Source organism: Conger conger, chromosome 11, assembly GCF_963514075.1.
Source record: "Conger conger chromosome 11, fConCon1.1, whole genome shotgun sequence".
Classification (NCBI taxonomy): domain Eukaryota; kingdom Metazoa; phylum Chordata; class Actinopteri; order Anguilliformes; family Congridae; genus Conger; species Conger conger.
Genome location: NC_083770.1, coordinates 38,607,312 through 38,631,570, shown reverse-complemented (window position 1 = coordinate 38,631,570; position 24,259 = coordinate 38,607,312). Strand labels below are relative to the sequence as shown.

At 45.4% G+C, this 24,259-nt stretch overlaps 1 protein-coding gene across 2 annotated transcripts in view; it reads right to left on the bottom strand.

Moving 5' to 3' along the window:
* Positions 1-1,628: 1,628 nt before the first annotated feature.
* Positions 1,629-24,259, bottom strand: part of zdhhc8b (zinc finger DHHC-type palmitoyltransferase 8b) — a 101,372-nt gene continuing 78,741 nt past the window's right edge. For both annotated transcript variants that reach the window (XM_061260326.1, XM_061260327.1), the window contains exons 3-11: positions 20,554-20,711; positions 16,888-17,060; positions 15,474-15,576; positions 14,748-14,839; positions 11,103-11,235; positions 10,494-10,614; positions 6,735-6,847; positions 5,216-6,264; positions 1,629-3,556 (exon numbers count right to left, since the gene is read on the bottom strand). In XM_061260326.1, coding sequence (XP_061116310.1) covers positions 3,373-3,556; positions 5,216-6,264; positions 6,735-6,847; positions 10,494-10,614; positions 11,103-11,235; positions 14,748-14,839; positions 15,474-15,576; positions 16,888-17,060; positions 20,554-20,711 — 2,126 coding nt within the window. In that variant the 3' untranslated portion in view covers positions 1,629-3,372. The remainder of the gene's footprint in view (positions 3,557-5,215; positions 6,265-6,734; positions 6,848-10,493; positions 10,615-11,102; positions 11,236-14,747; positions 14,840-15,473; positions 15,577-16,887; positions 17,061-20,553; positions 20,712-24,259) is intronic.

Genomic DNA, 24,259 nt, shown 5'->3' with positions numbered 1-24,259 from the left:
TTATTGTTTTTTTAATTGTATTTTGGGCATAAGACTATAGTCATATGGTATTTTGCTGTTTTCCAATAAAGCCATTATCATCATGAATTAAATTTTTTCACTTATTTCACGGTGATTGTTAATTTCAGGTTTCATATCTACCTGAAAAAAAAGTTTTTTTTAAATGACTTTTTGGACATAAGACTATAGTTTTAGACTATAAGACTATATAGGTTTTGTTTCCAAAAGAAGAGAAGAAGAGACAGCTGGCTTCATGCATGTCAGATACACCTGCTACATGTGTGGTTGTTAACAGAACTGATGCTGCAGTGATAAGCAGGGTTCAAAATACACTTTGGCGGGGGGGGGGGGTTGTTATTGCAATTCCATTCCGGAAAGCTCTTTTTTCGGGTGGCTGAGATACCTGTGGTACGTTCTGTCTGAAGAATTAATATGATAATGTAATCAGGGAGTCTCAATGGTTAAGAAATGGTATGACCCACTGTAGAGGTGTTTGTTTGAAATTGTAGTACAATTTTACTTCAGAAAGGGCCGAAGAAACACATTTAAATATTTGCTATTAAAATGACTATGTAAAGTTTATGTAAGGATTACAGAACTCCCACCTCCTAACCTTTTGTTTTTACTTCCTTCAGAAAACAGCATGTATTTTACTATGGTTTTTGGGGATGGGGCTACAAATATGGTTGGGTACTCCAACTTAGGAGGTAAAAACAACTCATTATTGGCATTTGGCAGACGCTCTTATCCAGAGCAACGTACAGTTGATTAGACTAAGCAGGAGACATTCCTCCCCTGGAGCGATGCAGAGTTAAGGGCCTTGCTCAAGGACCCAACGGCTGTGCGGATCTTATTGTGGCTACACTGGGATTAGAACCACCGACCTTGCGTGTCCCAGTCCTTTACCTTAACCGCTACACTACAGGCCAAGCTCCCAATTTAGGAGGTAAAAAGACTAAATGACTGAAATGTGCAACCTTTTTGAGAAACACACCAGTGTTAGCCTAGAGGTTAGTCCTAATTGAGCTATATAACTGTCATGTGATGTAATTCCCAGCTGAATAACTGCCATGTAATGTAATTGGTGTGCTACTCAAGTGCAGTCAGAGAGCATTACCATATGACATTGACAAAACCCACCCAAGCCCTAGGAAAGCAAAAAAAACACAACACCAGTCATAAAAATTTCAAGCTACATTTAATCAGTGATTTTTTTTTAATGAAGAAAAAAAAATAGATGTACCTTAATATCAAACTATATCTTCTTCAAAGTTCAAAAACAAACAAAAAAGAAAACAGACCCTTATCTTTTCTTCGACTTCATCTTCATCTGGCATTTCATAATATGTGCTGTACCAGACAGCTGCTGAAAACCATGTTGCGTTTTCAACAAAGAACCGTTCAGTATTACACGATAGAGGACTTCCACCACATACCGAAAGGCATGGACAGGATGACTGTGCAGTTATTTCAGCTGAAACACATTCCGTTTCAGTGCTGACAAGATCACTCAATCCTATGGCATTTAACCGTTTCGCACACTTTCATCCAGAACTTTTTTCACACTGCAAAAATATCGAAACAACAAACTAGAATTCTCCCCCTCCCCCCCAAGTCCCTGCCCCCAAGTTCAGTACAGGATAATTTGTTAATTTATTTGCTTAAATTATAAATAACCAACAGACAAAAAAAAATTCCAATTGTAACAAAAACATCCACTCACGGCCAGAATATCTGTATAAAAAGGAAGATGTATCAAAGGATTGAAACGTTGGGTATAAAAAGAAACTAAACCAGTAAAAAAACAAACAAAAAATCAAATCATAGCTGACTTTAGAGTTTCCATGTGTAACACAGCCAAGGACAATACTGTTGTTGTTTTTATCCAGTCTAAACAAGGCATTTTAAAACCACAGTTGTATAAGCCTATGGCCGTGTTGATTAAAAAAAATACATATTCAAATAAAGGGTCATTAAAGTAAAGAGTCTGAGCTTATTCACTATGTGTGGTTGAGTACCAATGGTGTTTTTTTTTTCCCAAACACAAACATTTGAAGAAAACAGTTCTTGCTGTGCTGCACCAACCACTGCAGTGGAATAGACAGGGAAGGAGTGGCAGGCTCCATCCCGTCATCCAGTCTGCATCAGGAGCACCAATAGTGGTAGAGCTACAATGAGCCCGTCCCACAGCTTGAACCTGATTGGAGAATGCAGCACACAAGCGCGACAGTGACTTACCTGGACCAATGAAACGCGGCGCACAGTCACGTGACGGGAAAACTACCGAACAGCTGGAGCGAACACCCAATTGCCTTCCCAACTGGAATGTATTGACCAATACTGCCATTGTTCCTATTGGCTCCCAGTTTTGACAAATCAATCTGACACAAGACACTGAAGAGTGGAGACTGCCCAAATCATAGTGAGAGCACAGTTCTAGGTACAGTACAAGCGGGGACTGCCATAAAAAAAGCCTTTGCCATATCGTCAGCTTCTCTCTTGCTTTGTGGTTAGCGGATTTGAAAAACATCAGCGATAGCACACTGTTAACTTCAGGATGGCTGCTCACTCATCAGCTTTGATGACTGCATCCGGCCTGGACTGGCCAGCAAATAAAACCGGGCCGAAATAATGACAAAATAATCACAATCATCAAACAAAAATGGCAAGAACAGGCATCTTCCCAAGAGCCACACTTTTGGGGGTGTCACACAGGGGTGCAGGAAACCCTGTGCTACAGAAATCACCCCTTCAACAACGCAAGCTTCAACAAAGGGTCATCCGGTGAATTTAGATATGGCATGAAGCAGTCGCTGGCAACAGCAGATGGTAACAGTTCTCTAACCTTCTCGAAGCGTACAGAAAAACAATGAACCTGTGTGTTTGTGCGGAGGGTTTACATGCTGTTCAGAGCCTGAGTACATTTGACACCATGTCCATTTTGCTTCGGAACAAAAAATAAAATAATAAAAAGGCTTTTTGTGCCACAGGTACAAGAATGAAAACTAAGGGACAACACTGACGTCTCTGTGTAGTCATGCTGTCGACAAACGGGGCTGTCCGGAGGAGCCAACAGACAGGAAATCGGAAAAAATGAACCAGTCTTCATGTCTTTTTTCCCCCCCACTACACAGACACACTGAAGCCAAATTCCCCAACATAGCCACACAAGGGGCAGGCCACTACGATATAAATAACAGAGGCCGGCCTATTAGAAGGTAACCCCTGTCAAGTAAGGCTTCGGGCTCCCCGATTGGTCAATATTTAAAAAAGAAGAGAATAATAAACAAAACAACCCTTTCTCTTTAATGTTGTCGTGGTGATGGTGGTTGCCATGGCAGTGCTGCCTGGGATGGGCGGGGCAGTCCGCTGTCACACAGAGATCTCGTAGGTGGTCCCGCCCACTCCGGACACCTTTCTGACGTTACTGTGACGGCTGGGGCTGAGGGGCGTGCCATGGACACTGTGGGTGGAGCCTAGGTGGCAGTCAGCCCGTAATTGGCCCTTGGGCTGCCCGTTAATCTTACTCAGAGCCAGCTTCCCATCAGCCTCCTCCCTGGAAGTGGTGGAGAGAGAGAGAGGGAGGGAGAGAGGGAGGGGAGAGAGAGAGAGTTTTTATTTGGACCTGGAGAATGATATAGGGACACTCGCACACACTCACATGCACACACACACACATGCACAGACACACACACACTCACAGACACACATGCATACACATACACAGACACACATACGAATAGCACAAATATATGCAAACTCGGACACATTCCCACATACCTAAACACTTATACACACACATACTCTCACTCACAAGCAAAAAAAATCATACCTGCACTCTGGCAAACAGGCACATAATTTTACACATGCACACATACACACACGGACACACACGTGCACACATGCGCACATGCGCGCACACACACACACACACACACACACACACATGCAAAGACACACATCCCTTCCCAGTAAATCACCCTTTCCAGATCTGACTCACAGACACAGTGAATTTACTGGGCCTTGTAAACGTTTTCAGCCGTTAGTGGGTCCAGGGAAGCCAGCTCCATGCACATGCAGTATGAGAAAGAATACTTTCAAGTATTCTTAAATAGAAAGTAGTATACAGTAGGTATACTTCAGCATACTATTTTTCTACATGGGAATGCCAGCATCCAATCAGACTGCAGCCCAAGCTGATTCAGTGTCAGAAATGGTCAGAAATGGTCAGAAATGGTCTCAAACAAGACAGACAGACAGACAGACATATTGAGCATTCCCAAATTCAGAAATTAGTGAGTAAAATGGTGGAAAAGGTGTGCGGTAAATGTAGCTATCGTTCTCATTAAATGTGGATTTGGGAAAAAACATATTCTGGTTTTCACTCCGAACCTGACTCTACTAAGTAACAGTTCAACAAGGTCTCTAGCTGTTGAACAAGGTCTCTAGCTGTTGAACAAGGTCTCTAGCTGTTGAATGAGGTGTGCTTTGTTAGGGTTTGGTAGGCAGTGAAAACCTACAGGACAGCAGATCTCCAGGAACAGGGTAGGGCAGCCCTGTTCTAGCTGTTGAATGAGGTGAGCTTTGTTAGGGTTGGAGTGAAAACCTACAGGACAGCAGATCTCGAGGGTTGGGCAGCCCTGCTCTAGTCTTTCAGAAGCAGAATAAAGGGAACACGCTTATCTCCATGTGAATCTCCCCTAAATTAGTGCAGACAAACTCCAGAAAAGTGAGAGAAGACAGGAGTGATGAAGGAAGCATGCAAAACAGAAAATTAACAAAAGGGAAGAAAACAAACTTTATTAGTTCTAAAACTTAAAAATACAAAAAAAGCACTTTTGTTTTCGACAACAAAGGTGGACAAAAAAAACATCTAGAGTTCTATCGACATCTAGAACTTACAATCTTTTTTTGTCTCACAATTAATTGAAATAAATAAAATGAAAAAAAGAAAAAACATACATGAATGACTTTTTTTTTTTTTTTTTTTACACTTTGATCTCGCTGAGATCATTGATTACCCCCTCCCAAAAAAAACAAAAAACAAACAAAAAATGTACAGGAAGTACCACCTGATGGACAGCTGCTCTTGGTTAAGCGAGAGCTAAGGTTGCCTGCCCTGACAGGAAGTAGAGAAAAGCTACTTCCTGTCCCTGTCCCTATCCCAGGAGGAGGATGGGGGGTGGTGGGGAGGTGAGGGGGTTAGGATTCGTACCTGGGGCCCCCCAGCGGGGGTGAGTCTGTCCGCTCCAGGGCCCTGATGAAGGACAGGGGCTTCTGGAGGCCATAGGCAGGGGGGGAACGGGGGGTGGGGGAGGGGGATGAGTGACCCTGGTGGGCGGGGGATCGGTAAGAGGCTGCCGCGTTGTTATTGGTCACATCGGCATGCAGGGAGGAGCTGGAAGTCCTGGGGGACTGGCGGACCAATGAGGAGACGACGACGGACGCCGAGGGGGAGGAGCGAAGGCCTGACGTCCGGCCCCCGTAGCCGGACAGGTTGTCGCGGGAACCGTACGCCGGGGGGGTGGGGCCCCTCGAACCCCTGCCCAGGCCCACTCGGGGGCTGTCGGGGTAGCAGGGGGGGCCGTAGCCCCCCGGGGAGTCGTACACGCCCGAGTCTGAGGCGTAGGGCGGGGGCTGCTGCAGCATGTGCTGCAGAGACTTCTCCCGCTCCTCCATCTCCTTCCTCTCCTGGATGGAGGCCATGATGCTTTTGGAGAGGTTGTCGTAGCGGACCGGGGAGGGGTCCCGGGGGCGGGGGGAGTGCCTGCCCACGCCCCCTCCCCCGAGGACGGGGCTGTAGGCGGAGGAGGGGGGCGGGCGCTGCTGCAGTTCGGGTGGGCCGCGGGGCTGGGCGTGGCAGGCTTTGGGGGGTAGGTAAGGCGAGTGGTAGGCGGCAGGGGGGGTCACCCCCGGGTGGGCGGGGCACTCCCCGCCGCTGGGGTTGAGCAGGCTGTCGTAGGACAGGCTCCCGTTCCGGCCGGACAGCGTTCCCGGGGAGAACACGCTCCGGTACGGCGTGGAGGAGCAGGGCGCCACCTGCAGCTGGGCCCGGTCGGCCCGCCGGTGCGCCTGCTTCAGGCTCAGGGACCGCGAGTTGATGGAGAGGGCGTCCAGCTGCAGCGGGGAGGACTGGAAGGTGCGGTGCAGCGGAGGGTTCCGGTAATCCGGCAGGTCCAGGTTGGGCTCCGAGCGATAGTCGTGACCCCTGCCTCCGCCTTCCTCCAGTATGGCCGCCCCCTTGTGGTCGTCGGGCATCATGATCTGTACGGTGACAGCAACACAGAGCCGCTCACAAACTACAGAGAGTATTCTTAAACAGACACACACACACACACACACACATATTCACCTAATATGTGTGTCCCTTTGAAGAGTAGGTTTTTTGGAATGTCTCTTCAAAAGTCAGTGATCTATAACTCTGTTGCTTTCCAACTACATTAGAATGTTCAGTTAAGACCATTCCAATCACAGTTTTGCAATCTTATATCTTAAAAGGTTATCTGGATAAGGTATCTGGATAAGAGCGTCTGCCAAATGCCAATAATGTAATGTAATGTAATAAAAGGTTAATAAAGGTTAATACATGCTTACTGTCAAGCAAACATTCACTTATTTAGTTATTCTGTCGTCTTTTCTTTTCAGTGTGGAGAGATAGAGAACTAACCCCAAGCACCATGTGCAATCCTGGTCTTAATTAACTTGTGAAAAATGTTTCAGTAAAATGCACTGACCTTCACCTCGGTCCCGTGGAAGTGCACCTTGGGTATGGATCCGAAGGAGGGCCGGTGTTTGTACATGGCGGGGGTGGGGGGATTCGGGGGCTTGGAGGAGGAGAGAGAGCTCTCTGCAACGAGAAACAGACCAGCAGGTCACTCATGTACGGGCTCCAGAGAGATAAAAACGCAACCTTACATACGCACTCGCATCTTGGCATTCACGCTGACCATCTTAGCTTTCACACTCACCATCTTGGCCCTTATGATCTGGCACAATCTCTCTTTGCCGAAAACCAATTTCATGTGCACTTACACAATCCTTTCTGGATAATTGCTAAATACCAAATTAAGTAAATGTAAATGTGAATGTGAATGTGGATAATTAAAATGGTCATATTGAGTATGTTGTAAATCATCAGGTATTGATCAGAGATGTTCCTGACCTTTACTCTTCATATTTAGCAGATGTACATGGTTATGCTCAATTCTCCTTATTAGTTTTCAAGCAAAAACAAATAATTATGAACTAATAATTAAGAACATGTAATTATTATTAATTTACTTTCTTCCAAAAACATTATAAAACTTCCATAGAATAATAATAATTGCGGATGTAGAACAGTTTTGGATACTTTTGCTCAAGTTTTACCTTAACATGCCGTAATTACAACAGTCCTCCGCCAAGATATCCCTAGCCTGAGAATTGTTCCCTTAATTTGCATCTCACTGACTGGACATCTGTTGCTCCCATTACCAAGAGGATTCTGAAGTTCTGCAGTCCGCAGTGAAAAAGGTTACCATTCCTAACACGGCAACAAAAAAAGAGCAGTACCACTATTCACCACCAGGTGGCAATAAAAACCACAATGTGGACATCCGTGACAGGATGAGTCTTGCAGTGTGCGAACTCACTGTTTTTCAAGAAAAGAAAATGGATGAATAAAGCTTGAATGAGGCCCCATAAATCCCGGAATGACAGACTCACAAATCATTTTTATTATATTTCATTAAATATATACACATATCATCGGTGAACCAATTTGTCCAAAAGCACTGGTAATGCGAGCCAAATACTTTTAAGTAATTTAAACACCTCTTGTACAGTTTGTCATCTTCCATTGCCCACTCCCAATATATTCACATGCAGATATTAAAGCAGTGATAGCTGGTTCCCAGGGTAAACTCCCAGCTTCATGCTCAGCTCAGAAGATCCGGAGATCCCCTCAGCTGCTGTTTTTGGTTTTGTAATATTCCTGCCTGGTGCTGATCTGCAGCTCACTACAGATCTGTGCTAAAATTATCCCCCTCCAGCTTACCAACGTTTGCTTCTGGGGCCGATTTGAGAGACCCCCCCTTTCTCCCCCATCCCCCCTCTCCAGCTCCACAAATCTGGAGCGGATTCACGAAACCAGGTCACCCTCCCGTCACAGAAACAGCCACCGCGATTATCACAATCAGTTACATCCTGCAAAACGGAGACTCAACCAAGAGGGAGGTGGGAACACAAACAGGTCTTTAACCACCCTCTTCAAACGCCATGTGCTGTTCTTTTTAAGGTCAGCCATTTTGACACTGCACACAATTAAGTGATCTCTTCCTTACTGACTTCATAAAAGGATTGTGCTTTCCGTCCAGAAGAGCCCGTGGAAAATAAACCTAAAGCACGTAACAGTGATCCTGAAGGGCTCACAGCCAACATACACACTCACACACACACTCACTCACACACTCACACACTCACTCACTCACTCACTCACTCACTCACTCACTCACTCACTCACTCACTCACTCACTCACTCACTCACTCACTCACTCACTCACTCACTCACTCACTCACTCACACACATACTCATACACTCATACACTCACACACTCACACACTCACATACACTCACTCACACACTCATACACTCATATACACTCATACACATACACATACACATACACACACACTCACACACACACACTCATACACTCATACACTCATACACTCATACACTCACTCACTCACACACATACTCATACACTCATACACTCACACACACTCACATACACTCACTCACTCACTCACTCACACACATACTCATACACTCATACACTCACACACACACTCATACACACACTCACTCACACACTCATACACACATATACACTCATACACATACACATACACATACACATACACATACACACACACACACACACTCACATACACTCACACTCACACTCACACTCACACACACTCATACACACTCATACACACACACACAGGCACACACATACACTCACTCACTCGCATACACACACACATACACTCACTCACACACACACACATACACTCATACACACACACACACATACACTCACATACACTCACATACACACACTCACACTCACACACACTCATACACACACACACAGGCACACACATACACTCACTCACTCACTCGCATACACACACACATACACTCACTCACACACATACACATACATACATACACACACACACATACACACACACTCACACATGCACACACACACATACACACACACTCACACATGCACACACACACATACATACACACATGCACAAACATATACATATACACACACACACACACACACACACACACACATACACATCCATCATGAACTTGTCTCTATTATTGTTGTATTAATTCTTCTCACAGCAGATGGCAGTGATGTTGTTTGTGTTTATGCGGGGCCCTTTTAGCAACATCACAAAATATTATTCATATATTGGAAAATATAATAAACATACACTCAGTGAGAATTAGGCAGGCCTGTTCACCAGCTTGTTAAAGCAAATATTTAATCAACCAATCATGGCAGCAACTAAATGCATAAAAGCATGCGGACATGGTAAAGAGGTTCAGCTGTCAGAATGGGGCAGAAACGCAATTGCAAGGCATATAAAGATATTTTGTCATACCCAAAATAGCCAATATTACTTGAAAACATGATTTTCTGATATGATGTCTTCTGATACTGATAATAGTGATAATATATTTTATATATATTGTAGTACACTCAGGGGCTTGGTCAGTAAGGGGCAGGTGCAGGGCAGGAGAAGGGCAGTATGGGGCAGGAGTAAGGCAGTAAGGGGCAGGTATAGGGCAGGTGCAGGGCAGCAAGGGGCAGGTACAGGGCAGGTGTGCGTAACTTCGCTGGGGGGCAATATGGGGCAGGTGTAGGGCAGGTGGAGGGCAGTATGGGGCAGGTGTGGGGCAGGTGCAGGGCGGTAAGGGGTAGGTGCAGGGCAGGTGCAGGGCAGTAAGGGGCAGGTGTAGGGCAGGTGCAGGGCAGCAAGGGGCAGGTATAGGGCAGGTACAGGGCAGCAAGGGGCAGGTGGAGGGCAGGTACAGGGCAGCAAGGGGCAGGTGGAGGGCAGTATGGGGCAGGTGTGAGGCAGGTGCAGGGCGGTAAGGGGTAGGTGCAGGGCAGGTGTAGGGCAGTAAGGGGCAGGTGTAGGGCAGGCGTAGGGCAGTAAGGGGCAGGTGTAGGGCAGGTGGAGGGCAGTATGGGGCAGGTGTGGGGCAGGTGTAGGGCAGTAAGGGGCAGGTATAGGGCAGGTACAGGGCAAGTACAGGGCAGCAAGGGGCAGGTGGAGGGCAGTATGGGGCAGGTGTGGGGCAGGTGCAGGGCAGTAAGGGGCAGGTGCAGGGCAGGTGTAGGGCAGTAAGGGGCAGGCGGAGGGCAGGTGGAGGGAAGTAAGGGGCAGGTGTAGGGCAGGCAGAGGGCAGGTGAGCGTACCTTCGCTGGAGGTCAGCTGGCTCTTCAGGTCACTGTACTTGTCGTATTTGTCGGCCTTGGGGGGAAGGGGGGGCCCGATGTCCAGAGATTTGTCATCCAGCATGTCCAGACTCCCTTTGGACTGGCCAAGGCAGAGGAGTAAAAGCACAACCTTTACTACACAACAGGTAACCTCACCTGTATGGGACATAACCTTACAGAACTATGCACCCTCAGAAACCTCACAGTAGAGGTACACTTGTTCTTCTACAAGGATCACATTTCCTGAAAGTACAAACGCTTGTCGGACTATACATCCCTTTATTTCTGACATGAGATAAGTCCACCCAACATAAGGGGGTGTACTTTGCTAATGAACCAAAGATAAAAAAAGAATCCTGGGTTCCCAAACCCTGGCCCTAGTTCCGTCACGTATATATGGTTAATTGCAATTCTTAAAAGTACAACCAGTTCATAATTGGTTTTAATGAGATAATTTTAATGTTTAAATAGACACAATTTTCTCTCTTTATGTCATATGAGAAACGAGACTCGTGTTACAGAGAATGACCTCTGACCTCTGACCTCTGACTCTCAGAAGACCAGGAACATTCCGGAGGGCGGGCTTACCTTGGTGCGCAGGATGCTTCCATGGATACCGTTGTCGCTGACTTTGACGGACAGCCGTCTGTCCGACAGGTTCGGGCGCAGGAAGGGTGGCTGGACGGACACCTGTGGCTTCTTCCGGGGGTCCAGCATGTACCTGTGGAGGGGAAGTGACATCACAGAGGGTTGGGCTACAGTCAAGAATGTGTGGGTGTGGGTGGAGCTTTGTCTTACAGAAAAAAGAGACCGGTCAAGGTCATTAGCTAACATTTAAAAATGTTGCAAACTGGTGAACTGCAACAGTGCTGTACTGAATGTTCTGTTACGGAACGATGTTACTGTGGCTTCTGATAGGCCAACTGCTTATGGGGTGATGCCAGTTCCTAAATCAGGGCTAGGCAATCCTGGTCCTGGAGTGCCAGTGATGTTTCTGGTCTTTGTTCCTTCCATCTGAGCTCGATCGCAAGAGTTTGCTGGATGATTAAAACTCTGAGGCTGAATATTGTTAGTGGTGAAACCCTGAGTGCCCCCAGCACATGGTCTCCTGCCTTCATTCATTATTCACTGATTCATTCAAATGAACCCAGTTCTGTACTTACAGGTTTGCATGGTGCAAAAGCCAGGAGCAACTGCCACTCCAGGAACAGGGATGTCCAACTTATGCTATCAACATGTCCTAAATGTATCAACAGGAGTCTTAGGAAAACTGTTCCAGTGCAGTTTAACAAACAGACTGTAGGCGCTTGATTGACCAGTAGGGGGTGCTAGTGAATGATGAGATGCAGGTCCATCTCGGTTAACTGAATATCCCACTCTGGGTTGACACAACCTCGAACACAGGGGTTTCAAACTCAGTGCCATGCAGGGCTGTACTGGTTTTTATTCCAGCCTCAGATTATATATATATATATATATATAAAATCAGCCTTGATTATATAATGAGTTAAATGATTTGCTTTTAATTATGGCGGTATGTTTGCACAAAATGTATATAAAGTGAAATGGGTTATTCATGTTGTCAAAACCTTTGCTTATACTCTGTGCTGTAATGCAATTAAATGCATATGGCTGAATTAGTCATTTTAATTAAGGCAGTCAATGAATCAATTAATTGGTTAGAATGAAAAGCAATTAATGAAATTGGTTGGAATGAAAACCAGTGGCTAAGGAACATGACCGGGACCCAGGAGGTTGGTGGTTCAAGCCCTGGTGTAGACACGATAAGATGCAGCTGTTGGGCCCTTGCGCAAGGCCCTTAACCCCACATTGCTCCAGGGGGGATTTTCCACTGCTTAGTCTAATTAACTGTAAGTTGCTTCGGATAAATAACAAATTATTCATTATTAAAACTTGCATACACACGGCCCTCCATGGCGATGAGTTTGAGGCCACTGAGCTACCACCCTCTTAGCGATAATTTGACGGCAGAATGACAAGCCACCTGACCCCACATCCAATTGTTATTCTCCCCCGAGAGAGTGCGCACTGCCATTTTATGGCCCACTTACAAGAATACTCCTGTCAGCGAAACGATCCACATTTTAAACATGGTTTTAAAAACAACAGGGAGCCTCCGGCGATCCTGACAGCTTTTAGTGACAAACGCGAAAGTCAATGACAACACAAACTTTGAATGAACCCTGTTCCACTCGACGAGGTGCTTGAACGGCAGTGTGGTTACACCTCATCAACGCATCAATTGTGTGAAACCAAAGTGTTCCGAAACATCTCAATCAACATGACAACACTAAAACCAACACATGTTCCTTTACGTATATCACATGCATGTACACTCAGCAGGCACTTAGGTAGACTTGTACGCCAGCTTGTTAATCAGCCAATCATGTGGCAGCAACTAAACATATATATAAAAACATGCAGATATGGTCAAGTGGTTCAGCTGTTTTTCAGACCAAATGCCGGATGTAAGTGACTTTGACCGTAGAATGATTATTGGTGACAGACAAGGTGGTTTGAGTGTTTCAGAAACCGCTGATCTCCTGGGATTTTCACACACGACAGTTTGCAGAGAATGGTGTGAAAAACCAAAAAAAACACCCAGTGGGCAGCAGTTCTGCAGGCAAAAACGGCTTGTTAATGAGAGAGGTCTGACAGGAAGGTGACAGTAATGCAAATATTCACACATTACAACAGTGGTATGCAGAAGAGCATCTCTGAACACACAACACATCAAACCTTTAAGTGGGTAGGCTACAGCAGCAAAAGACAAATAAGTAAAAAAATTAATCTATATAATACCTAATAAGTGAGTGTATATTGTAAATACACACATATGTAAACGATACGAACACGTGACTTAATAATGCTTAATTACCAATTCGAAATGGTTGATTTAAATGCACCAAATTTAATAATTTATTTAAATGTCAGTATCTTCGTAATGCCAATAAAAACACTCACTGAAAATCACAAAACTATGATTTCTGACAGCAGAGCTTTGCGAGCAGCCTTTATTTTGTGCTTATGTGTTTATTTGCCCCAGATTGACAACAAGCGCACTCCATTACTGGGCAGAGTTCCATGGAAAGCCATCACTCCCCATAAGCCTGGTCACAGTGTTGATGTCCTTAATGAATTGCTCGTCTGGAGAAGGCACCCACCCCTCATTTGGCAGTGAACCCTCTGTCAGGGCTCCTAAGTATGGGGCAGTGTGCACTGGGCTGCCCCCTGCCAGAGACACTGGGCTCAGTTCCCCCAAACCATCACTCAGTGGAGTGATTAAATTAGAATGGCCATCTGCCATCCCCACAGTTGTGAGCTCTCTCTCTCTCTCGCTCTCTCACTCTCTCTGTGTGTGTGTGTCTCTGTCTCACTCTCTCTCTCGCTCTCTCCTTGTCTCTTTCTGTGCGTGTCTGTCTCTCTCTCTCCCCCTCTCTTGCTCTCTTGTTCTCTGTGTGTGTCTCTGTCTCTCTCTGTTTCTCACCCTCTCCATCTCTCTCTCAAGGGGCCAGCATTCAAGCTATTTGTTTTGCCAATTGATTTGAAGTGGCCCCCTAGTCATACCGATATTTTTCCTCAAAAAGCCTATTTTCCCATCGGACTCCATTTTAATTTGCAAATTAAAAATATTTTTGTTCAAATACTGATGTTCAATCTACACTACATATTTATGAAAAAACTTTCTGAATTTTTCCTGAGGTCCGATTTATTCCCCCCTAGCACACAGACAAAGATAGACATGTTTTTATTCCCCAAAAAACCCTCCAACGTAAAATCTTTGCACCCTTCTTGGCAACTGACAAGCTTTATGTGACAAAGGACACAACTGAGCATGTGCGATTGAGTGAAACTGCTGCCCTGTGTGACAGAATTTTCCCCATTGGTCTGTATTGGCATCACTATCTCTATATGTTATATACTGTAAGCCCTCTCGGGCTCCATCTCCATCTCCCCACAGCAAAACATATCACAAATCACTGCCTCCTAGTGGTCTCACATGGGTACTACAATCATTTTAAGAGTCATCGCCCCACTGCACAGCCTTGGGTTATGAACAGCTGCCGTGGCAACCCTACTCCCTCTGCCTACAAAACCAGCGGCCTCCATCTAACCTCCACGCACACATGCACGCACATGCACTCATGCACTCACGCACACACGCACACACACACATGAACCCACACACACACGCACACAGAGAGCTCTTACCTCGGAGCTAACGGACTACAAAGCACATACTGCACGTTGCCACAGCAACCCCGCGTGAAGGGGTTGACGCCCCCGCGGAACTTCCCCGTCACCTGCACAACACAGAGAAGAAGCCGCCATTTTATTTACCCCACCGCAGTGAGTGGGAGGGAGAAAGATCGAGAGACTGAGAGATGGAGAGAGAGAGAGAGGAACAGAGCGAAAGAGAGAGAGAGGAATAGAGCGAGAGACAGAGAGACAGAGAGAGAGGGCAAGAGAGAGAGAGAGGAACAGAGTGAAAGACAGAGGGACAGAGAGAATGAGGGCAAGAGAGAGAATGGGGAAAGAGAGAGAGACAGAGGGACAGAGAGATAATGAGGGGAAGAGAGAGACAGAGAGGAGGACAGAGATAGAGTGAGAGAAAGACAGAGAGAGAGACTGAGTTACAGTTGCACCGTCTCTGGCAGAAACAAATATTTCAGCTTATGAAAAAATGAACAAGCCATTATCCTGTATGAAGTATGAAATCTGTTCTCTCCCCCCTCCCCCCCCACACCATAGTACCCACAGACAGCTGGGAAAAGCCCCAGTGGACCCGCGTTTTACAGAGAGAGACAGAGGGTGAGACTGCAGGAGCCGGGCTAATTTTAACGAGCTCAGGTCTTCCCACTCCATCATCCCTGCGTCGGGCATTCTGGGGGGCCGTGCTGATTGGACCCAGAGCTGGGCAGTGGCCACACCCCTCACCTGCTCATTGGTGGTTCTGCCCCGGGCCACCAGGACCATGTGGAACCCTGTGAGGCCAACCACGGGGATGAAGAAGAGACCAGCCACACACATCACCACCAGCCTGCAGCACAGGTTAAGGAGCCTCCACACTGATACACACATATAATAATACACACGCACACACACACACACACATACACACACACTGAAATACACACTCACACACACATATTCATTCCACCGCTGAGGAACCAGAATGGAAAACAGGCGTGAACGTGCAGCTCGACCGCCAGGTGCTCGTAGTGAGGGAACCACAAGGCAACCAGAGCTGGCAGACCGGAGTGGTTTTGCTGGCGAGTAGAGAGCAATTAGAGATTGTATGTAAAGTGGGGCAGTCCCCTTAGCAGCCTGAAATGCTAACACTAATGCCTTGAAGCGGATGCGTGCGGCAATAGGAAGCCAGTGGAGGCCAATGAGGAGTGGGGTGACATGAGCTGACCTGGGCTGACTGTTGGTCTCACACACACACAGACACACACCCACACTAAAACACACACATACACACATTCATCCATACACACACATGCACACAGGTGGCACACTGCTGTTGTATCCTTGAACAAAAGCACTTAACCTGTACTGCTTCAGTGCTAATTAACAGCATGTTAATTTGTGTCAGTCGCTCTGGATAAAAAGGCAGTCTATGCAAACAAATGCTCAGCTCCAGTACTAAAGAGCTCCAGTCTCTGCTGATTTCTGCACTCTCAGAAAAAAAGACACCAAAAGTGCCTAAAAGGTACAAATGCATGTCACTGGGGAAGTACTTTATTTGTACATAAAGTTGTACCCCTAGCCAGCAATATACAGTTAACTTGTACCTTTTTTGCTTGGAAAACATACTCATTTGTAGCCAAAGAGAACATTACTGTTCTTCCCGGGCATGGAAAATTTGATCCTTGAAGAACCAAGTACCTCCACTGTCACTATGTCTGAGAGTGTGTAATTTCCTGTCAATCAGCAGCCAATGGAGGCCTTGGAATCGAGGGGTACAGACTCTTTAGCCAATCAATGACTTAAAGCTGCTTAATTTAAGTGCAAGAAACACATCAGAAAAACAGCACACATTGCAAAAAATGTCGGTCTTAACAAGCGTTTTTAGTCTCGTCTCAAGATCGTATATCTCAAGTAGAAAAATAAATTCTTACCCCACTGCCAAATCTTGAAATGAGTCAAACTTTCTCACCTCATAGGCAGTTGTTTTTGCCTCATTTAGCAACAAATAATAATAAAAAATAATATTTGAAGTCTAAATATAAGACTAAGATACCTGTTAAGACTGACTTAAGTATTTTTTGGGGGATTATTTTGCAGTGGATGTGAGTTTGAGAGCCCTGTAGAGGGAGTAAATAGGGCGGGGTGGGCGGAAGGATACGTGACGGAGGTATGCAACGCCGCCAGCTGCTCCATGTGATGCAGCACGAAGAGCAGGCCGAAGGCAAACACGCCCAGCATGTGCACGCTCAGCGACAGCAGGAACAGGAAGAAGAACCGGTAGTTCCTCCGCCCGATGCAGTTGTTCACCCACGGGCAGTGATGGTCAAAGTCCTGCAGGTGTGGAGGTGGGGGGGGGGGGGGGGGTGAGGATAATTGGTCACACTTTACAATAAAGTTCATGAATCGGCATTAATTCATGTAGTTGTTAACATGGATTAATGATGGACAAATAGAAGCGCATGTTAACTTTTCATTCGTTAATGCATTTGTTAACAACTAACGAACGTATTTGTACATGGTTATTTTTATACATTAGCAAACCAAAGGAAGAACTTATAATTAGGTGACCATTAACAAATACATACCTGACTTTTTCATTCCACTATGAATTGGCAAGAACTAAAGTTGTTGTTAACATGATGTAACATAACATAATGATGTACAAATACATTAACAGAGCTGTACAGATTAGCTTCTCAGTCGTAGTTAGTTAACAACTACATTAGTTCATGCCAATTCTTGGAGGATAATGAATAATTATTGATAATAATACTCAATAATTTTTATATAGCACCTTTCATACAATAAAATGTAGCTCAGCAAGTGCTTTTATATTCAGCACTGAGATTGAAGCAATTACTATGAATTAAAGAGATAAGACATTGTAGATATTATAATTAGCTTTAGCATTTGCGCTTGTTAGTGATTGTTGCACTCTTGTATACACTCTCGCTGATCTGGGAATGCCATTGGCCACAGGAATGTCACAGTGTGAGTGGGAGAGGGGTTTGGGCGATAGTGGAACTGATTACCCAGGGTGCCAAGGAGGGGGACGGCCTGGACTAAAGAGTTGGGCTCACAGACTGCATTCACACAGTGCTCAGAATTTCATGCTACACCCCTGGTTGGCCAAGCCTGGTACTGTTGCTCATACAGCTAATTAAATAGATGTACTTACATTCTCCTTTATTGTATGACAGTTTGGATAACAGTAGCTTCTAAATACATATAATGCCATGAATTACAGTTTATAGAACACTAGGCTACATGGCAAGCCCTTCCTTGTGTGCTAATATAAGTGGATTGCTAGGGCGAAATTCAAGCTGTATTCGTAAACAGAATTGTTATTCTGCCTCGGTAACGGTGTCTGCGAAATGCCTAAAAGTTAATGTAACATTCAGGCATTAAGGAAAGACAATACTCTGCTCAGTATAGCTCTCCGCTATGATTCATGAGGTGTGGTAAAAGTTCACTGTAGTTCATAGCAGTTTGAGAAGTAAATGGGTTCGTGTCTCTTCCGAACCTCGAAGAAAAACGGAACCATATGTTGCCGTGGCAACCATCTCTTCGTCACTAATTTTACATACCACTAAATAAAATATAATTTTAACTATCTGTCAAGCTATTTCTGGTGAATGCTATTGGTACTGATGTGTTCTGTAGCTTACATTATGAATATCACCATCAGCTTTCTTAAAATCATGTGTTCATGTGTATTTTGCTAGTTTCTGGATGTGATGCTTTGACTTATGGTAGAACCTATGCACTTGTAAATCGCTTTGGATTAAAAGCGTCTGCCAAATGACTAAAATGTAAATGTAAAATGTAAAATAAGTTTAGCAGTAACACAGCAGACTGTAGCCTTAGTGGTCATCCACAGGAGAGTAACGCTTAGTCAAACGTGAGTTTGCACAGAACGGTGCATACCGATCAGATTACTGTACATAGCCTACCAGCTAGATTCAAATCTTGAGAGAATATATGCGAATATCCATTTCATACACACTGTCATTTAAATAGTTCTTTTCTGCTAACTATGTCGTGCATTGCCGGTAAAAGGAGCAGATTTGCGGAGATTACACAAAATGCCATGCCTTAGAATAATAATGATTAGGCTTATATAATCATACTTATTATTTAATTATAATAAGTCAGCACAATGTGCAAAGGAAGTGCATTGTATTTGGAAAACCCGCTGACCCAAACTTTCAGGTTAAATCCGCGTATGTCCTCCATGTGAACGGTTAGCTCTAGGCGACATTATTATGCGCAGATTACAGCTGCAATCACTGGAGTGGCATCAAACGAGATTTCCCCGCTTTCCAATCAGACAAAGGCCCAGAAGTTAACCGCTGCCTCCTCTCCAAGCGGCTCGTGCCGGAGAAGGGAGGGGGTGATAGAATAAAGTTAATGTACATGACTGGGACCCGGAAAGTTGGTGGTTCAAGTCCCAGGGTAGCCACAATGTCAGGCCCGTGAACAAGACCATTAACCCCACATTGCTACAGGGGGGATTGGCCCCTAATCAACCTTAAATCCAATTGGATAAAAGTGTCAGCTAAATAACAAATTATTAAAATACTGTATATCATTTCAAAGTGACTGTATTTATATTGTGCTTTTTTCCAGCAACTACACAAAATGCTTTAACAATTAATGACGCTCATTCACCCATTCACACACACACACACACACACACACACACACTCACACACCAAGAACAAAACGCTATGCAAGGCCCCAATCAGCTCATCAGGAGCAATTAGGGGCTAGGTGTCTTGCTCAAGGACACTAACACTTTTTTTTTATTATTACCCAGAACACCCTGTAACTCTCTGACTGGCAGACGAGCGCCCTACCTCCGGAGCTAACGTTGCCCCTGTAGCCTGGGTTTATGCAGTGTGGCTGGAGGTTTAATGTAAGCAGTACAAACGGTAAAAAAACATTTCTGCAAAAAAACAGGGAAAGCACTGACAGCATGGCTGCCAAACAAATACCATAAATTAACAGCTAATACATGTAAAGTCTACTGACAGTGATTCACTGTGATAATAGAGTTTTACTTTACTTCAAAGCCATCCGCATCAGATGAGTTCCTAGAAATAACTATATTTTCTACAGTATATCTGTGCACAAAAAAGACTCATGGCAGTATCCACTGTTTTTTTTTATAGATATACTTTTTTTTTTACATGTACAACACTGTCAGTTTTTTTACAGGGGAAATGACAGATTATGGTATCTCTATAACTTCAACAGATATTCTATGTTATTTGAAAAAAGGTTTATGACTTTTTACAGTGTACGGTAATGTGATGTGATACAGGAAGGTGACTGTCATGGCTAAATGTTTGTGTACACGCGTAATGGAGGTGAGGACACAGGCAGTTAGTCAGGGCGCACCTACAGGAGTCAGCTGCTGATGGATGGAGAACAGGTACAGAAGATAATGAATGTGGCATCCCTCTCTCCCCTACCTCTTCCTCTCTCCTTCTCCTTTTTTCCCCTCCATCTGTCTCCCTCTCTCTCATCTTCATCTGTCTCTCTCTTCTCCCCACCTCTCTCCCCCCTCTGCATTTCTCTCTCCCTCTCTCCCTCTCTCTCTGTCTGTCTCTCCCCCCTCCCTCCATTTCTATCTCTCCCAGTCTTTCCCCTCTCCCTCCTTCACTTCCCACCTTTCTCCCACCTCCTTGAACTCTTTCTCTCCTTCATCTCATTCCCTCTCTCACTCCCCTCTCTCTATCCATCTCTTCCACTCTCTCCCTTTCCTTCTCCCTCTCTCCCTCTCTCCCTTCTCTCCGTCCCTCCTCCTACTCCTCCTCACCTCCACACAGTTGTCGCACACGCTGCAGTGGGAGCAGCGGGGCGGTCTGTAGAAGTGGCAGGAGGTGCACCACTTCATCCGGACCTGGATGCCCTTGATCTCCACGTTCTTGTACAGCGGCGCCCGGAAGTCGTCGTCCTTGTCCTCATCCTCGTCCGCTGCCACGGAAACGCAAAACAGACGGGAACAGCGGTTAGCAGCTAGCTCTGTGGAACTGAGGCTACGCAAACGGGGAGTAAACAATCCTAGGGGTTAGTATTAACTAACCTGGGGGTTAGGTAACGCTTTACCTCCAAAATAGTTACCAAATAATTGTAAATAATTCGGTGGTATTTACCCAGTAAGTACTCGGTAATCAACGGCCTGTAAAATAAAGCGTGACCAAAGCGGATTCTCATTAATACGTCTTGAGGCTTTAAACGTTTTGGGATACAGGACGACTCATCTCATCACTAAAGCACAGAGCTAGTGTTAGCGCATTGACCATGAGTAAGAAAGGAAACTTACAGGAGGAACCAAACCACTACCAGTCAGGCCTGCTGGGTGTTAGTATGTATGGTGGCTTACCAATACAACGTGTGCGAATTTTCAAACAAATATTGACGGCACGAAGTCTGAGAATAAATTAAAGGCATAAACTACGGGCAGTTCCACAGAAGAAACAAGCCTGTGTTCCACTTGAATCACATTCCTGCGCTTTCTCAGATCAATGAGCCATTGCTCAAAAGAGCTGGCAGACCAATTATATTACAGCCTGTTAGAGAACCAACTCATAACGGTGAACTATTAGCGTGGAATCCTGTGTGAAGGGGCGATTTCACACACTCTTACACATGCACACACACACATGCACACGCACACACAAACAGTCTTTCTCTCACACTCACACACACTCTTTCTCTCTCTCACACACACACTCACACACACACACACACACACACACACACACACACACAAACAGTCTTTCTCTTTCTTAGACACACACACACACGTTCTCTCTTATACACACATTATGAGCGTGCACTCTCATGTGCACAATCAAACACACACACACACACACACACACACCTGGAATTCAGCAGAGCCTGAATGTAAATTATCACCTCTCGATAGTCGTTATTAGGGAATCCCCCTTTATTTGGGTTCAGTTAGTATATGGATACGTATGAGCATCTTGCTTTAGTCACTGATACAACTGTAATGGGGTCAGAGGTCAGATAGTCTTAAGGCTACATGCCTCAGCATGAATACTTTAGCCATCAAAGGTAATGTCAAAAGTACTTACGGCCATAGACGGTAACCCTTTAATTTACGGTTAATTACCTAGTATTTACTGGGTAGATACCAGCTACTTATGTGTAATTATTAGGTAACTACTTTAATTTGAGAGCTAAGTATTGTAAACCATATTCATTTTCCGGTTCTGGATTTGCATGGGATGTACTCTGCCTTTGCTCTATGCAAATCAATCAGCCCAATGTTCCTGCAGCTCCGGGCACCTCCCGAAACTCAGATCAAACTTTCAAACCAGGTGCTGCAGATCTAGCACTTTGAGCTACAGTCCCCGTGCGTCTTCGCCAGTATCGGGGTGTAAACCCATGAGGGCTGTGTTGTCAGGAGTATCATCATGTAACCGCCTACAAGGCCTGAGATTTACCCTGCTGTATTTTCAGGGAAACTTCACATCTCAGAAACTTGATCCTCGAAGAACAAAAATGTACCTCCAACGTCACTTTATTTCTCAGAGTGTGCCTAGTAGCTAACTGCACGGACATCAAGTACACACACCCATCAACTCGAGAGAAGTGTGACACTCCGGGGCTAGCAGAGAGTGTTGAAGCTGCTGCTCACAGCATCTTCAGTGGAGGCATGAGAACTGCCACAGGCCGTCTTTGTGTCTGATGGGCCACTCGTGACACTCCGGGCTTTTTCTAGCGAGAGGCGAGATGCGCTCTTGTTCTGGCCTTCCCGTGGCCTCATGGGAGAAGAAGTGCATGCTGGGAGTGTGTGTGTGGACGTGAGGGTTTTCCTAGAGGTTGAAAAAATAAAATATGAAGCCCTCTCACTGGGATAGGAGTTAGAAACATAAAATCCTGTGTACTTTTCAACCCGTTTTTGTGAATACATTGTTCACGCAGCAACTCTGACAGAGGCATCAAAAAAATAAAATAAATAATATATATATATATATATATATATATATATATATATATATATATATATATACACAAACATCAACCACACCGAACGTCCTTGGATTGGTGGGGAACTCTATTCAAATGCAAAAACCCGTGGCTTTGTGGCAGAGTTAAGGCCTGAGTGAATTCTGCCAAACCAACAGATTTGCATTACCAGATGCTGACTCGCAGAGGTCAGTTGTTGAGAGTGAGAGTGGGCTGCTGTCAGTGTAATTATGAAAAGGGGGAATGCGAGGAAGCAAAATGTCACCCTGAGCCAAGATGGCCGCCGGCATCTTCGCTGATTCACTGACACGGCACACATCTGTAATAACCAGGTTTGAGGAGGAAGCAGAGGGGGAAGGGAGGGGGGATGGTTTTTCACTTGACAGTAATAAGGGGGACGCAGCCCTCATTGTCCTTGATGTCCGTCAGAAACGCGCGATGCTTATTCGTGCGTGTGCCAAAAAATCCCCCCCCCACAAGCACCCTCTCCTTCCTCACGACTGCAGCAACACCGCCGTCCGTTAAGTAATCTGGTGCGTTTTGAGTGAGCGGGGCGGGGACTAAACCGATGGAGAGGTTTTCCGTTTCTCTTTTTTAACGCTAGATTAAACTGACGTTGGGGGCGAGAGGGACGGTGTTCTCGTTCCTTCGCGGTTTTGGCAGGAGGAACGCGGGGCCCCTTCCAGGCGGCGGTGCCCTTGCTGTGCTCGGTGATAGACCGTGTCGGGCCCCGGGGCCTCTGTGGATCCGGCGAGATCCGGCGCATTAACCACGCTCGCTCTGCCGCGTAATGAGCTGAGAGATAGAGGCAGGGCAGGGGTGTAAACCCGCCAAGATGAGACTGAACTGTGAAACCTGCTCCTTAGGACAAAGTACGGGAAGAGAGGTGGATGGAGAGAGGGAGGGAAACAAACGACAAACAGAAAGAAAGAGAGAGCCAGAAGGAAAGAGAATGGTATAAAAATGAAAGAATTTTTTTTTTAATAGCCAATCAAAAAAAAATTTTTTTTTTAATTGATCCATCACTTAAAAACAAACTACACTGAAGACAGGGCCATTGAGCTAAATTATAAAAGAAATTACGGTGCAGTCTAGCCTTAAACACAAACGTGAAATGAGACCAAAAGACCTAAAAAAGCGTTCATTCGGTGATGACAGCCTTGTTATGGGAAGGGGTGGAGGAAGTACTGATTGGCCAGGTGAGAAGGACAGAGACACACTTCCTGTCACCTTGCTAAAAATACACGACTACTCCCAAAAAGATGGAGACCAAACAGACGTCCTCTCAGAAGCAATTACCCCATCCATCAGAGAGAGGAAGAGAAGGCTGTACTGTGTGACGGTTATGTCTGCCAAAGAGTTTAAGGACAGTTAGCAGCGTGTGTGTGTGTGTGTGTGTGCGTGCGTGTGTGTGAGACAGTCAGTGAGTGGGGGGGAGAGACAGTGTGCATGTGTGTGTGTGTGTGTGTGTGTGTGCATGCGTGCGTGTGTGAGTGTGTGCGCGTGTGTGTGTGAGACAGTCA